Source organism: Ovis aries, chromosome 17 (genome assembly GCF_016772045.2).
Source record: "Ovis aries strain OAR_USU_Benz2616 breed Rambouillet chromosome 17, ARS-UI_Ramb_v3.0, whole genome shotgun sequence".
Lineage (NCBI taxonomy): Eukaryota > Metazoa > Chordata > Mammalia > Artiodactyla > Bovidae > Ovis > Ovis aries.
In genome coordinates, this window is record NC_056070.1 from 17,540,764 (window position 1) to 17,555,832 (window position 15,069).

The window sequence follows — 15,069 nt, forward strand, 5'->3', positions numbered from 1 at the left end:
AAGGGCTCAGAGCCCAGCTGCTGCGTGGATCAGGTGTGGAAGCTAAAGTGGTCGGCCACTTTGCTTCTTCTGAAGTTTCCCTGGTCATTTCCATTGGTAATCTGGAGAGAGAAGTGTATGGCTGAGCCCGTGCCCCTAAACGTGGCAAATTCACGCTTGTGCACCACCTCTAGTAGGGGTCTCAGATGTGTGCACTGCTAGTCACAGTTGAGAATCGTGTGCTGAATTCAAGCAGAGTGAATTAAAATGCACTAGTAGGTCATAGCTGTGAACTGACCGAATGCTAATTCAAATCCTGTTCTTTCCTGCAATATCTGCCAGTGAGTGTAGTTAACTCATAGTTCTGTGAAGTCTAAGCAGACCTCAAATATTCTCCTGGGCGTCTGCACCATTCAGCTATATGTCTAGGGCTGAGACCCTCATGGATCTAGAACTGTAAACAGAGCTGGCTTGTCAGGAAACCTCAGCGGCTTGAAAACCATCCTGATCCCCTAAAAATCCATTTCTCATTTTTGATGTGATTCTGAGTATCAGCTTTTTTATTTTTTTCAGAAAGTTTTATTTCTGCTTATATTTTTAGATTCAAAAGTATTTATTTAAGGTGAACAAATGATACAGCATACACAACTGCTGGGACTGCTTTTTAATTGAGAACAAAAAGGAAATACCTAGGACAAGAATATGCAATTACCACCGCTTATTGTTCTCAGTGAATTTTTGTCAAGTTTGTTTATCTTATTGTTAATGTGATGATACAGCAATCCTTGGCAGAAGAATAACATTTTGCGTTGAAACACAAATCTAGATAAAAAGGGAAAATGGAGTTAGCCACAACCCACAAGGCCTTCTTTGGGAAGAACTTTTGAAGAAAAACCGACGCGCACTCCACAGAAGAATATGGCACTGTCGTCTTTCCCTTTATAGTACCAGAGTGTTCCTGAACAAAGGCCTCAAGGCATTATCAACTCGTCATCTATTTTTTGACGTGATTTCTATTTTCAGGACCCTGCTTCCCTGCCTCTCTCTTCCTAATGCATCTGGTCATTGGTGCCTTTGGTCCTATTAAACTTAGTGTGACCAGCCCCCACCTGGAGAGTTTGCCATGGACACCACGAGTCAGAGCAGCAGGGTCACTGTCCACCCACGGGGCCAGAGAAAGACCTCAAGGATACAGCCACTGCATTCAGACTAGCTGGAGACACGAAAGACGCTGAAGGATGATCAGGTGATTCCAAACCATCTGTAAAGAAACTAATAGACTATCCAGATGTATGCAAGCCCAGGATATTGTTTACCAACCAAGCAAAACAGAAAACCTTGTTTTTTCTTTTGCTGTATTTCTGATGGTAGAGGACACAAGTTCCAGTGTGCAACCCAATCAAAGATAGCTATAGAGTGCTTGGGAATTTTCATAGCATCAACCTTGCAGAAAACAAGAAATTGAAGATATTTATACTTCACTGGTAAACAATGGCATAGATAGTCTCTGAACATGTCTTCCAGCTCAAAAGTTCTGCAGCTTAGATTCTGTAAATGACTTTAATCTGCTTTTCGTATTCATTCATTCATTCGACAGTTATATAAATGCCTGTAATATGCTGTGTACAGATATAACATTAATGAATAAACCAGAAATGTATTCCCCCTTACAGTTTACAGACAACCAACCCACAAACAACCGTAGATAGGCCAACATGCTGCATACATTTAGGTAGAAAATTAAGTGGATTCAGAAATAAAAATAACATAGTCTACCTCCCTAGATAGAGGTTTTCAGTTCAGTTCAGTCGCTCAGTTGTGTCCAACTCTTTGCTACCCCATGAATTGCAACATGCCAGGCCTCCCTGTCCATCACCAACTCCCAGAGTTCACTCAGACTCACGTCCATCGAGTAGGTGATGCCATCCAGCCATCTCATCCTCTGTTGTCCCCTTCTCCTCCTGCCCCCAATCCTTCCCAGCATCAGAGTCTTTTCCAATGAGTCAACTCTTCGCATGAGGTGACCAAAGTACTGGAGTTTCAGCTTTAGCATCATTCCTTCCAAAGAACACCCAGGACTGATCTCCTTTAGAATGGACTGGTTGGATCTCCTTGCAGTCCAAGGGACTCTCAAGAGTCTTCTCCAACACCATAGTTCAAAAGCATCAAATCTTCGGCACTCAGCTTTCTTCACAGTCCAACTTTCACATCCATACGTGACTACCGGAAAAACCATAGCCTTGACTAGACGGACCTTTGTTGGCAAAGTAATGTCTCTGCTTTTGAATATGCTATCTAGGTTGGTCATAACTTTCCTTCCAAGGAGTAAGTGTCTTTTAATTTCATGGCTGCAGTCACCATCTGCAGTGATTTTGGAGCCCCCTCAAATAAAGTCTGACACTGTTTCCACTGTGTCCCCATCTATTTGCCATGAAGTCATGGGACCAGATGCCATGATCTTCGTTTTCTGAATGTTGAGCTTTAAGCCAACTTTTTCACTCTCCTCTTTCACTTTCATCAAGAGGCTTTTTAGTTCCTCTTCCCTTTCTGCCATAAGGGTGGTGTCATCTGCATATCTGAGGTTATTGATATTTCTCCCAGCAATCTTGATTCCAGCTTGTGCTTCTTCCAGCCCAGTGTTTCTCATGATGTACTCTGCATAGAAGTTAAATAAGCAGAGTGACAATATACAGCCTTGAGATACTCCTTTTCCTATTTGGAACCAGTCTGTTGTTCCATGTCCAGTTCTAACTGTTGCTTCCTGATCTGCACATAGGTTTCTCAAGAGGCAGGTCAGGTGGTCTGGTATTCCCATTTCTTTCAGAATTTTCCACAGTTTATTGTGATCCACACAGTCAAAGGCTTTGGCATAGTCAAGAAAGCAGAAATAGATGTTTTTCTGGAACTCTCTTGCTTTTTCCATGATCCAGTGGATGTTGGCAAATTGATCTCTGGTTCCTCTGCCTTTTCTAAAACCAACTTGAACATCTGGAAGTTCATGGTTCACGTAGTGCTGAAGGCTGGCTTGGAGAATTTTGAGCATTTCTTTACTAGCATGTGAGATGAGTCCAATTGTGTGGTAGTTTGAGCATTCTTTGGCATTGCCTTTCTTTGGGATTGGAATGAAAACGGACCTTTTCCAGTCCTGTGACCACTGCTGAGTTTTCCAGATTTGATGGCATATTGAGTGTAGCACTTTCACAGCATCATCTTTTAGGATTTGAAATAGCTCCACTGGAGTTCCATCACCTCCACTAGCTTTGTTCATAGGGATGCTTTCTAAGGCCCACTTGACTTCACATTCCAGGCTGTCTGGCTCTAGGTGAGTGATCACACCATCGTGATTATCTTGGTCGTGAAGATCTTTTTTGTATAGTTCTTCTGTGTATTCTTGCCACCTCTTCTTAATATCTTCTGCTTCTGTTAGGTCCATACCATTTCTGTCCTTTATCGAGCCCATCTTTGCATGAAATGTTCCCTTGGTATCTCTAATTTTCTTGAAGAGATCTCTAGTCTTTCCCATTCTGTTGTTTTCCTCTGTTTCTTTGCATTGATCTCTGAGGAAGGCTTTCTTATCTCTTCTTGCTATTCTTTGGAACTCTGCATTTGGATGCTTTTATCTTTCCTTTTCTCCTTTGCTTTTCATGTCTCTTCTTTTCACAGCTATTTGTAAGGCCTCCTCAGACAGCCATTTTGCTTTTTTGCATTTCTTTTCCATGGGTATGGTCTTAATCCCTGTCTCCTGTACAATGTCATGAACTTCACTCCATAGTTCATCAGGCACTCTATCTGTCAGATCTAGTCCCTTAAATCTATTTCTCACTTCCACTGTATAATCATAAGGGATTTGATTTAGGTCATACCTGAGTGATCTAGTGGTTTTCCCTACTTTCTTCAATTTAAGTCTGAATTTGGCAATAAGGAGCTCATGGTCTGAGCCACAGTCTGCTCCCGGTCTTATTTTTGCTGACTGTATAGAGCTTCTCCATCTTTGGCTGATAGAGGTATTAGAAATGGCCTAAGAAGAAAGTATTTAAATCAACATGTTAACAATAAAAAAAAAAGAAAATGGTCAGCTTTGTGTCAACAGCCATGTGTTGACATTCCAGGGAAAAAATACCAGGTGGGCAATGACCCTAAGAAGAAGAAAGTGTGATGTGTTCAAAGAGTAGAACATTGTGAATACAGAACTTCGTAGATTAGAGAACATGCTAAATCTTAACCTGTCTGGGTTTGACTGGGTAATTTACTGTGGCCACCAGACCAATTCTTAAACCCCCTTCACAATACTCTCAATAGCCAGTCGTCCTGTGCTTGAGTGTCCACACGAGAAGGAAGCATCCATGCCAGATTAGGTTAAAAATATGAATTTGTTCCCTGGATTCCGGCTCCAGGAAGCTAGAGTCATGAATTATGATCATGGGTCTGCACCGGAGGAAAATTTTAGGTTGAAACAGAAGAAGTGGGACTTCCCTGGGGGTCCAAGGGTTGACTCCGTGTTTCCAGTGCCAGGGGGCCAGGGTGCAATCCCTGGTCAGGGAACTAGATCCTGCATGCAGTAAATGAAGGCCCAGTGCAGCCAGGGAGATAGCCCAGGACCCTGAGAGCACAAAGGGTATCATGTTGGAGGCTAATCTTAGGTTAGGGGAAAGAAAAGAGAGAACTAGAAGAAGTTACTTAGATTTACCAATCTGTTATGTAGAGTGACAAGAACACACAGCAGGACTCTAGGTTCATTACCCTTTTGGAGAAGAAAAATCTATGAGAATGTTAAGACAGTTCTCACAAACTTCCAACAGTTTCCTACTGCAGCACAATTGATGTCAATATCCTTGCAAACCAGTGGTTGCACAATAAGGTCAGCTGTACTCTTGAAAGACAACTGTGTGTTTGGGCTTCAGCGTGAGGTGGGAGTGACTTTCCTGTGGTATTTGTGGCATATCACATAGAGGAAGTGCAATGTATCCACCAATTTTACAAAAGTCTTTGATAGTAAGAGTTGACTTACACAAGATCTGTTATTGACTTGACTAAAAAATCTCAGTGGGATTCCCTGAAGATTCCACCATTTATATACTGGTATTCCCCACAGCCACTTCACACCACTGACAGTGTGAGACTGGCTTGAGAATTTATTTGTTCCAAAGTACAATAAGAAACCTACGTTTCAAGGTCTCAGGGAGGCACTTCCAACTTCACAACCCACAGGCCATTCTCTGTTAAAGCCATTTATGAGCTGTTATATGGTGACTGGGCTCTCCTGGTAGTTCAGTTGGTAAAGAATCTGCCTGCAATGCAAGAGACCCTGGTTCAATTTCTGGGTCAGGAAGTTCCCCTGGAGAAGGGATCAGCTACCCACTCCAGTATTCTTGGGTTTCCCTGGTGGCACAGATGGTAAAGAATCCACCTGCAATGCGAGAGACCTGGGTTTGACCCCTGGGTTGGGAAGATCCCCTGCAGGATGTCATGGCAACCCACTCCAGTATTTTTGCCTGGAGAATCCCATGGACAGAGGAGCCTGGCAGGCTACAATCCATGGGGTTGAAAAGAGTCAGACACAGCTGAGCGACTAAGCACAGCACAGCATCTGGTGACTGCTAAGCCACACTGGGGCTTCCCAGGTGGCTCTATTGCTAAAGAACCTGCCTGCCAATGCAGGAGACACAAGAGACACGGGTTCCATCCCTGGGTAGGGAAGATCCACTGCAGTAGGAAATAGCAACCCACTCCAATATTCTTGCCTGGGAAAGTCCATGGACAGAGGAGCCTAGCCAGCTACAGTGCATGGGGTCTCAAAGAGTTGGACACAGCTGAGCGACTGAAGCCACCCTACTTGAAACAGCCTCCAAAAGACTTTGGACCATCTTGCAAGTTATAATACTGATAAGGGTGTGAGAAGTCAAAAAGTTGACCACGATTGCATGCTAACCCATGCAATGAGAATCCCGTTAGTAGCCAAAGGAAGTTCACCTCTGAAATACAAAAGAAACACCCTCCATTGAATTTTTCTTCTCAGAGGTAATGCTCTGAAAGTATCAAGGCAATAGAAAATTAAGCAAAAATCAATCAGGATATCTTAATGAGGCTGGTAGATGGAGTATGTACTTATACTCATATGTACAAGAACATACTCCTGGTTCTAGACCAAAGTAAATAAAAATCTACAGACCAGTACCATAAATATCACAGCCAACTTCTTGAGTCAGCTCATGAGGATCATCTGTTGTTCAGCTGCTAAGTCGTGTCTGACTCTTTGTGACCCCATGGACCTAAGCATGCCAGGCTTCCTTGTCCTTCTTCATATCCCAGAGTTTGGTCAAACTCATGTCCATGGAGTCAGTGATGCATCCAAGCATCTCATTCTCTGTCGTCCCCTTCTCCTCTTGCCTTCAATCTTTCCCTGCATCAGGGTCTTTTCTAGTGAGTTGGCTCTTTACATCAGGTGGTCAAAGCATTGGAGCTTCAGCTTCAGCATTTGTCCTTCTAGTGAGTATTCAGGGTTGATGTCCTGAACCCTGAGGATCGTCGAGATGGTCTGGTAGAACTTTAATTTAAAGGGTAAGGCAGATTTACCACCATGCCTGGAGTTCAGCCAGTATGACAGGACTGAAAGGATGTCAGTTGGGCCAACCAAATGTCAAACAGGAATGTCAACAGGATGTTCTTGAAATTGCCCCATACTGAGCTGAGGTGGGACACCTCCAAGGAGTAGGACAAAGGACTGTTTTCAAGACTTGCTTGAGCGTGACCTTTGTGATGGCTTCTAGCCGTGGCAGCTTGGCATAGAAGCTTGCCGGCCAGAAGTAAGAAAGGGAGCCAAGCCTTCTGAGCAGAGGCAGATGACAGCTGGCTTCATCAGCTAGCCCATCTGGAAAGAGCCACCAGCCCTGTGAACCAGGCCTGGTCTTGTAAGCTGCAGGTTGGCCCTCGCCTTCTATATAACGCAGAAGCAGCAGCCACTTGCTTATCAATGTGGTGTAGTGATTTGGCATCCAGCTTCTCGACTCAGACTACTTGAGTTTAAATTCCCTGTTCATCATTTACTAGCTGCTTGCCATTAGGGCAGTTTTTTTAACCTCTCTAAATTCGTTTCTTTATGGGAATAATGAGCATGCTTACCTTATAGAGGATTCAATGAAATTGTATATGTTAACTGTTAGAACAGTGCCTGGCATATAGTCTGTGATTAGTAAATGTTAGTTTTATTATCAGTCTCTATGGCTCCTCCCAGGAAACTAGAGCTCACTTTATAGTCTGTTATTAACAAGTCTGTGTTCATGTTTCTGCCATTTACGAGTAAACCTAAAGGTCAAATTATTAAAAATTTTAGTATCAGTTCCTTCCTCTGTCAAATGCAAATAATACTAATTCATAGGTTATATGAAGATGAATGAAAATAGTCATAAAACACCAACAATAAGGTCTGTACACTGCTGTGTGTGCTGCGTGTGTTCTTAGTCACTCAGTCATGTCTGACTCTTTGCAACCCTATGGGCTATAGCCTCCCATGCTCCTCTGTCCAAGGGATTCTCCAGGCAAGAATACCAGAGTGGTTTGCCATTCCCTTCTCCAGGGGATCTTCCCAATGCAGGGATCGAGCCCAGGTCTCCTGCATTGCAGGTGGATTCTTTACCACCCGAGCCACCAGGGAAGCCCCTGTATACTGTTGGGGCTCAGTAAATTATAGTTACTCCTATTAAACCCTGATGGCCTAGCGTCTGGCCAAGCAGAGCTGTGCCATAGAGGTTTCCGTGATGAGAGCAATGCTCCATATCCCAGTATGCCCAATGTCGCAGCTACAAGCCACTTGTGAGCGTTTGAAAGGTGAAGACGTAAAGAACTAAACTTCTAATTTCATTTCATTGTAATTAATTTGCATTAACATTCCACGCAAGGCTGGTGACTAGTGTATTGAGCAGCACAGGCTGGGCTGCTCAGTCCTCATTTTGTCTTCCCATATTCTGTCCGGGTTCATGTCACATCCGTCTTGCTTCCATTAGGATCTGTCTCTCCCAGGGTTGGACAAGGATATAAAACCTAACGTTGGCAGGTTGGTGGTGTGGCATCATAGAAAAAAGAACAGTCAGTGGGTCTGTGGGGACCGTCCCATTCCAACTCTGCCTGCTATTCTTGGGCAAGTCACTTAAGCTCATATTCAGAAGGAGAGTTGATACTGGCATGACTTCAAAGCTCCCACCCATCACATGATCACCACGGGCAAAAGTAAGAAATAGCACACAAACTTAGATTACTTTTTTGGGGCTATGGATTGTAGTTAGCTGCGTTTAGTGTCTCCCAGATTTAAAGGAGGTATATTTAAGTGTTAGCCTATGAACTAATATAAGTGAATAGACAGGGGTAGAAAGGAAATTGAGGACAAAGAGAAATTAACCTTGGAGCGAAGAAAAAGGTTGTAAAAAAGAACAGTTGTTGTGTGCCTGTCTGTGTTCCTGCTATATCCTTATGCAGATATATGGCCTTCTAACCGTGGGGGTAAAAGTGAAGTACTGGGGAATGTTTGACTGATAAGGACTTTGGGTACATACACCCATAATGTGATTTCTTGTCTCCGGCTGAGTAACCGGCTGAGTACAAAGAGGAAAGGAAGCTCTGCACAACAGATCTCCTAGACTCCGCCTGAGTAGAAAGAGCGCAGAACAGGGAGCCTGGAAGCCCAGGTTCCTTCTCTGGCTCTGTGGTTAACCAGCTGGCTGGCCACACTTATTCTGGTTTACTTCTCTGGTCCACAGTTTAATCATCTGTGCAGTCAACTGGTTGGACTCTACTCCCACAAGGATGGAAAATCTATGATCACGGTTAGTGCCCAGAAATCTCCAAGATGCTTTTCTTTCCCAGGAGCCCAAAGTATAAGAAATAACAGCAGCTAAAGAAGAAAACAACCCCCTCCCCCACCACACACACACACACAGAAACATAATTTTTAATCTGCTGAAGATCAAGGCCATGCCCTGTTGGATATGATTTCTCAGTGTCTATCTGAAGCAACTACTTGTGAACCATAGGTAATAGGATCCCACTTGGTTATAAGCATAATTCTGACTGATTAGCCTTGACAGTTCCCAAAGAATTTTCTAGATTTTTTTTTTTTAAGAGACAGAGCACAGTAATTCCTCAGAGTATCAGGCTCGTGGTGGTTGGACTTCCCTGGTCATCCAGTGGTTAAGATTATGTACTTCCAATACAGCGGGGCATGGGTTCCATCCCTGGTCAGGGAAGTTCAACATGCCTGGAGGTGTGACCAAAGCAATGTGGCCAAAAAAGAGAGAACTCATTTCAGAGCAGGATGATGGGGTGTGTGTGTGTGTGTGTGTGTGTGTGTGTGTGTGTGTGTGTGTCTGTGTATGAAGGGAAAGTGAGAAACCTCACCCCCTGCTTCTAAAAATGGCGAAATATAGAATACACACAGTGGTCATCTGGGACCAGCTAGTTATTAGCAAGAAAAAACACTGAAGCTCAGAATAGGAAAACCAGTGGCTAAAGAAAACCATTCAGGATAATCAAGTTTATTATTAATCTATCTGACTTTAAATCATCTTGCCTCCACCATTCTTATAGTCTCTTAAGTCCGCAAGTTGTTTTGAAACTCGGCCCCTCCTCCTCTACCCCTCTCCCAAGGCTGCTGGAGATAAATAGCTTTCATTGCTCTCCCCTCCCCCCATCTCTTCTCACATTCCTCTCTAGCCATGTCGATTCTTTCCTGAGAGGAGGGTGGGAATCTCTGCCCCACCGGTCCACTTGCCACTTGGACCCTGTGTCTAACAACAGGAAGTACTGGTTTTAGAGCCACTCAGAGTGATTCCTCCACACACACAACAACTTTCTCAGACCAGAAGTCCCCTGGAGGCAGTACTAGCTGGACCTTGACCTCTAATAACATCAGGATGAAAGCGAAGAGACTATAAAGCCAACCAAGTCCGCTTTCCACGTTAAGTCCTGCTGCTTGGCAGCTTTGCAGACTCCTCTGCATCCAGGCTGATTACAGGGGACACCAGAACAGTCTTCCCTGCAGTTTCTGCTTCCTGGTGATAGCCTGTCCCACTGACCTCCCTTGTTAGGAGAGGATCCTTTTCCTTTGTTGGGACCCTTGTGACCAAATTTATGGCTCTTTTATGAGGTTGGCAGGTGCTTTAAGTGAGGGAGGAAAGAAGTGGCCTGATTTGCATAGAGTTTCAGTTCAGGAAACAGGGAAGTGGAAGAATTTATCCACAGTCATTTTCTGCTAAAAGCTTGCAAAATTCTTCAGCCACCATTGAGAAGAAACCTTCTCCCTGCTTCAAGCCTAAATTTCTGGTACCTCATGGCTAGAAGGGATTTTGAGATCATGAAAACTTCTACTGGTAGGAGAGGGGGCCTAGAGAGAGAGAAGTTAAATAACAGGACCACAAGACCATGGATTTCCCCAGGGCTCACCTCTCTGTCCCTTTGTCTCCTTGATCATCTTCAAAAGGAATCTTCTTCCGTGGGCCTAGAAGAAAACAGTACGTGTCTGAAAGACACGGAGGAGATTGGCAATCTGTCTGCTGGCATCCCTTTCTTTCTTTCAAAATATTCAGTATTCTGACTTTGCCCAGGAAATAGAGATGAAGAAAAGAGCATCAGATATCATTTTGAACAAAACAAAGCAAATAAAGAAAACTGCTTTTAAAAGAACAGTGTGAGAGTGTGTGTGTGTGTGTGTGTGTGTGTGTGTGTGTGTGTGTGTGTATGTCCAGGGCCATATATCTTTTTGGAGTTAGCTAAATAAAAATGTAAGCAGCCTTCTCATTAAGTGAAACATAGAACAAGGCCTTCTTTCCCTATTTTAGCCTTTGAAAACCTTAAAAATCACTGCGGGGACGAATAATTTACTGTACCTCACACCCTGGGTCTCTGTCTGCCCTACATTCTTCAGGATCATCCAGTCTCCTCTAGGCTCCTCTCGGCTCTCCCTAACCCTTGTCAAGTTGTCTTCCTTCCACTATTAGTCACTCTAATAAACACTCCTAATAAACACAAATTCAGGGTGCTGCTTTAGGAAAGACCTGCATTAACTTTGTCATCTGTCCTGGGGAAACCCAGCTGAGATCTCGAACACATTCTGTTGAAAGCTGCAGTATAATGGACAGATTTAGTGTGTATTTTCCTGTTAAATGGAATCTGCATTCCTAAGTGAACTAAAAATGCTTAATTATTAATAAGTCCCCCAGGGATTGGTGACATTTGGAATGATTTTATCATGCTGTAGATATTTAACAACATAATGTGTGTGGTAGTAACTAATGCAACTTCTTTCATTTAAAAGAACATTCCCTCCCAATTCATTCTGACTTATATGCCGCATGGGTGAGTCCCTGAATATCCAACCCCAGGTGGAGGCAGAGGGAAACTCCTGAGGGACAGGATGGGATTGAAGCTGAGGCTGCAGTGCAGGGGAGACCCGGGAAGGGGCACCAAGGAGTTACCCCCTGAGAATAGAATTTGATTTGGGGTAGATGACAAATGAAGGGCTTCTGTTGGGTAGAGGCAATGGTCGCCATGGATGGAAGTTTCTGGAAAGATCTCAGATCTGGGGAATCACAGGACTAGTGGCAAGCTTCCAGTTTTGTGCCAATTTTCTGTGTGACTCTGAGCACATTACTTAACTTCTCTGAGACAGAGTTTTCTCATATATTTGGCAAGGATAATTATATACCTCTGAGCTGCCTTTCTGAATTGTATGTATGCAATAGACATCAGGAAGAGATTAGAAGACAGGGAGGAAGGAAATATCATTTACTAAGCACTCTTTCTGTACCAGGGCTTGTGTTCAATATCTTTACTAACATGAAATCAGTTAGTATTAGCAAAAAAAAAAAAAAAAAAAAATCAGAGATAGGCCTGATTACCCATTTACAGAGGAGAAATTTGAGGCTCAGAGCTTTTGCCTAAGGTCACAACGCTAGTGAGTGGGGGAGCCAGGCAGAAAACCTAAAGAGATATGGTATGTATTTGAGTACACAGTATGCAAATGGAAAATGGGTCACAACCTTAAAGCTTAAGTAGAAATATTCAGTCAAACATTTGGTTGACTTATACATAATGACATGCATTATCACAACATATGAACATTCACATGAAATTTCAATTATTTTGTCATCAGTCTATTTCTCTGCACAGTTCTGATACCAAGGAAGAAAAATGTCTAAGTATAGTGTCAAAAATAGGTGGTTAAATAAATGTTTAGGAGGTCTTGCCATTAGGTTTATACAATCTTGGTTAGTACAAATGGACCAATCATGTGGAGCTTTCCACCCATCACTTCCCTGTTCTAGGGGCATCACTCTGAGTGGTCTGTCTGCCTCCAGTGGTAACACTTGTCTCTCTTCCCTTTCTGCTCAGCCCTTGGATTTGCTCAGGACGCTGGAGATACCCTTTGCACACTGCAGGTCCTGGTTGGCAGTGTTTGGCCTGGAGATGAAGTTATCAATGGCTGTTTATGAGAGAGACAAAGTGGAGCAGGGCTCAGAGAAAGAGACCAGAAGCCAGAGCCTCACCTGCTCCCTCGGTGACCTCCCTTTACCTCTTCATGCTTCAGTTTCTCCATCTGTTCGTGGAAAGAGTGACACATGATACCTGGCTCTCAGACTGTCAGGAACATCTTTGTAAAGTACTGAGAGATGGTCGAAAGGGCCTGAGAGACTGCTTCTCTTTACGTGGTCAAATAACACTTCATCCGATGGGCAAAAAGTTACAGACACCGGGTATTTTTTTAATTGAAAGAGGTTTTTGTACCTGAAAAAGTATTTGTATTTCTTTATTTATCAGTGAATGTTGTCCCATGAAACCCACTGCAATGGCAGCACCTAAATATTCACTTAAATAATAAACAAATAAGCCTAAGCATAATGCATGTGGCTGCTAAGATCTAATGTTTTTAATTTTCTGTGAGCTTTTGAGTTTATTTTCTTTTTTACATAAATTCCAGTATACCTGTCGGATACTATCAGTATTTTTCCCAGTGTTCAGATAATCTGTTACTTTTAAACTTTATTTATTTATATATATTTGACTGTGATGGGTGATAGTTGTGGTATGCAGGGTTTAGTTGCCTGACCAGGGATCAAACTCAGGCCCCCTGCATTGGGAGAGTGGAGTCTTAACCAGTGGACTATCAGGAAAGTCCCTGGCTGCTAATACTTATACTAGTTTTCTGGCAGTGCTAGTGGTAAGGAACCTGCCTACCAGTGCAGGAGACATAAGAACAGGTTCAATTCCTGGGTGAAGATCCCCTGGAGGAGGGCATGGCAACACACTCCAGTATTTTTGCCCAGAGAATCCTATGGACTGAGGAATCTGCTAGGCTACAGTCTATGGGGTTGCAAAGAGTCCAACACGACTGAAGCGACTTAGCACACACACACTACTACAAAATGCATTTCTACTACTTTTCACATTCTTAGTGTGCTTGTTCTCACCACACACACACGATAGATTAGCAGTGAGATGGTATCACCACCCCTATTTTACAGATGAGAAAACTTAAGCCAGGAGAAGTAGATTGTCAAGTCCACATGGATAATTAGGGGCCGAGTAAGAAAAATAAGTCTCCTGTCTTCAAAATCTGGCACTTGTCCCTCTCAACCTCACTTTGATCATTCTGAGGACTATTTTCCCTTCCTGCTCTTGTACATCTTTTGTTCTCCACTTGGACTGATAGAACGGGGCTCTAGGTGCCTTCTCTTGCTTCTTCTCTGGGAACAGAGCCCTTTAAAGCTCTGAAGTCCTCAAGCAAGTTTTGCAGTAAAGTGAGAACTCAGACATGACTGCTTGTTAAGCTTGTTCCTCATCGCAAGGCACCAAAGAAAAACCTGCCCCAAATCACATTACTCCCTGGGACTTCCCAGCTGCTCTAGGTGGAGGAGCCGGTCAAGCTGCATCAGTCATATCCGGGCTGAAAGAGCCAAGTTGTGATGCTCTCGAAGGCTGGAGTTTGCTTTGTATGTGATTCTAAAGTGTATCCAGGCTCAAGAATCCAAAGGGAAAGTGTGGGTTGAACAGCGAAAGAACACTTTAAGTGGTATTGTTTTCTTCCTGTGGGGAATCAAACTGCAAAGGTTAGCACAGACTGTTGAGGACACATGGAAAAGCCACAGCTGGCGAGGCACTTACCCCACTGTGCACACACGTTCAAGCGTGACTGGCTCTTTGCATGCCCTTTGCCAATCCAGGCTGCTTTACAATTCCTTCCAAGAAAGTGCTCCCTGCCTGGTACCACTCTGCAAACAAAGTCCTACTAACAATGAGACAAAGAAGGCTGCGAAGGCGAACCCCAACACAACAGCCCCGCTGCTGCCTGTGGTCTGGCTGCTGAAGGTCAGAGAGGACGAGCGGTCTTGAAGATGCTGCCGTCTGCACCACTCCTGCCAGGCCAGCAACCCTGGGAAATCGCCCTGTGAAATGAGCAGCTCCTGTTCAACAGCAGACTCCCAGCTGCTCCCCACCTCCATGGCTGCCGTCGGACATGACAGAGCAGCAGGCCCAGCCTGGCTCGGCTCTCACTGCTGAAGACCTGGCGGGAGCCCAGGCTAGCAGGCACAGTGGGCAGAAGCCTCATGGGCAGCCCAGGGTGGCACCGCCATGCTCCTACCTGTACCGTCTCCTCCACCTTTGGCTGGATGAAGTGAGTGATTTGAGGTTTGGATGCCCTTGCCAAGCGTGTCAATTTCCCCTCGACTTCCTGAAGAGCCCACGCACCTTCACCCATCCTAAAACCCCGCCTGGAAACAGAACAAGACAGAACAGCCAGGCCAGCCCTTCCCCCAGGAGCTAGAAGGGCCAGTACTGGCCAGGAGCCAGGCTCTGAAGAAACGGCAGAGGGCAGCGAGAGGCGGTGGGTGGGGCAGGGAGCCTGGCGTTACACATCCAAAGCCTAATTTTGGATCAGAATCATACTTGTAGTCAAGCCTGAAAAGTCACTGAGGTCCCCAAATGAACCCACAGCTTTGAGGTGGGTCCGGGGCTATTCCTCAGCTCTCACACGCTCACTCGCTGCTCTCCCTAGTTCCAGAGACGAAGTCAGGCTTGTTTGGATTTTCACTGGTATCCTTTTAA

General features: G+C 44.3%; 1 protein-coding gene across 4 annotated transcripts; it reads right to left on the reverse strand.

The window, feature by feature from the left end:
- Positions 1 to 573: 573 nt before the first annotated feature.
- Positions 574 to 14,748, reverse strand: LOC114108789 (uncharacterized). 4 transcript variants are annotated; one of them, XM_060400652.1, is made up of 3 exons: positions 14,128 to 14,748; positions 10,411 to 10,465; positions 574 to 3,997 (listed from the first exon to the last, which is right to left on the reverse strand). In XM_060400652.1, the coding sequence occupies exon 3, from the start codon at positions 3,500 to 3,502 to the stop codon at positions 2,363 to 2,365; it is 1,140 nt and encodes a 379-aa protein (XP_060256635.1). In that variant the 5' UTR covers positions 3,503 to 3,997; positions 10,411 to 10,465; positions 14,128 to 14,748; the 3' UTR covers positions 574 to 2,362. The 4 variants fall into 4 exon arrangements, 2 of the variants coding, with proteins under 2 accessions (XP_060256635.1, XP_060256634.1); XM_060400651.1 differs by having other exon boundaries at positions 12,513 to 14,748; XR_009596840.1 differs by lacking the exon at positions 574 to 3,997 and adding an exon at positions 7,594 to 8,016.
- Positions 14,749 to 15,069: the final 321 nt, after the last annotated feature.

What these genes read in the sequence shown, in the direction of transcription:
- LOC114108789 (XM_060400652.1), bottom strand. Translation starts at nt 3,502, where the DNA reads ATGGGAAAGACTAGAGATCTCTTCAAGAAAATTAGAGATACCAAGGGA.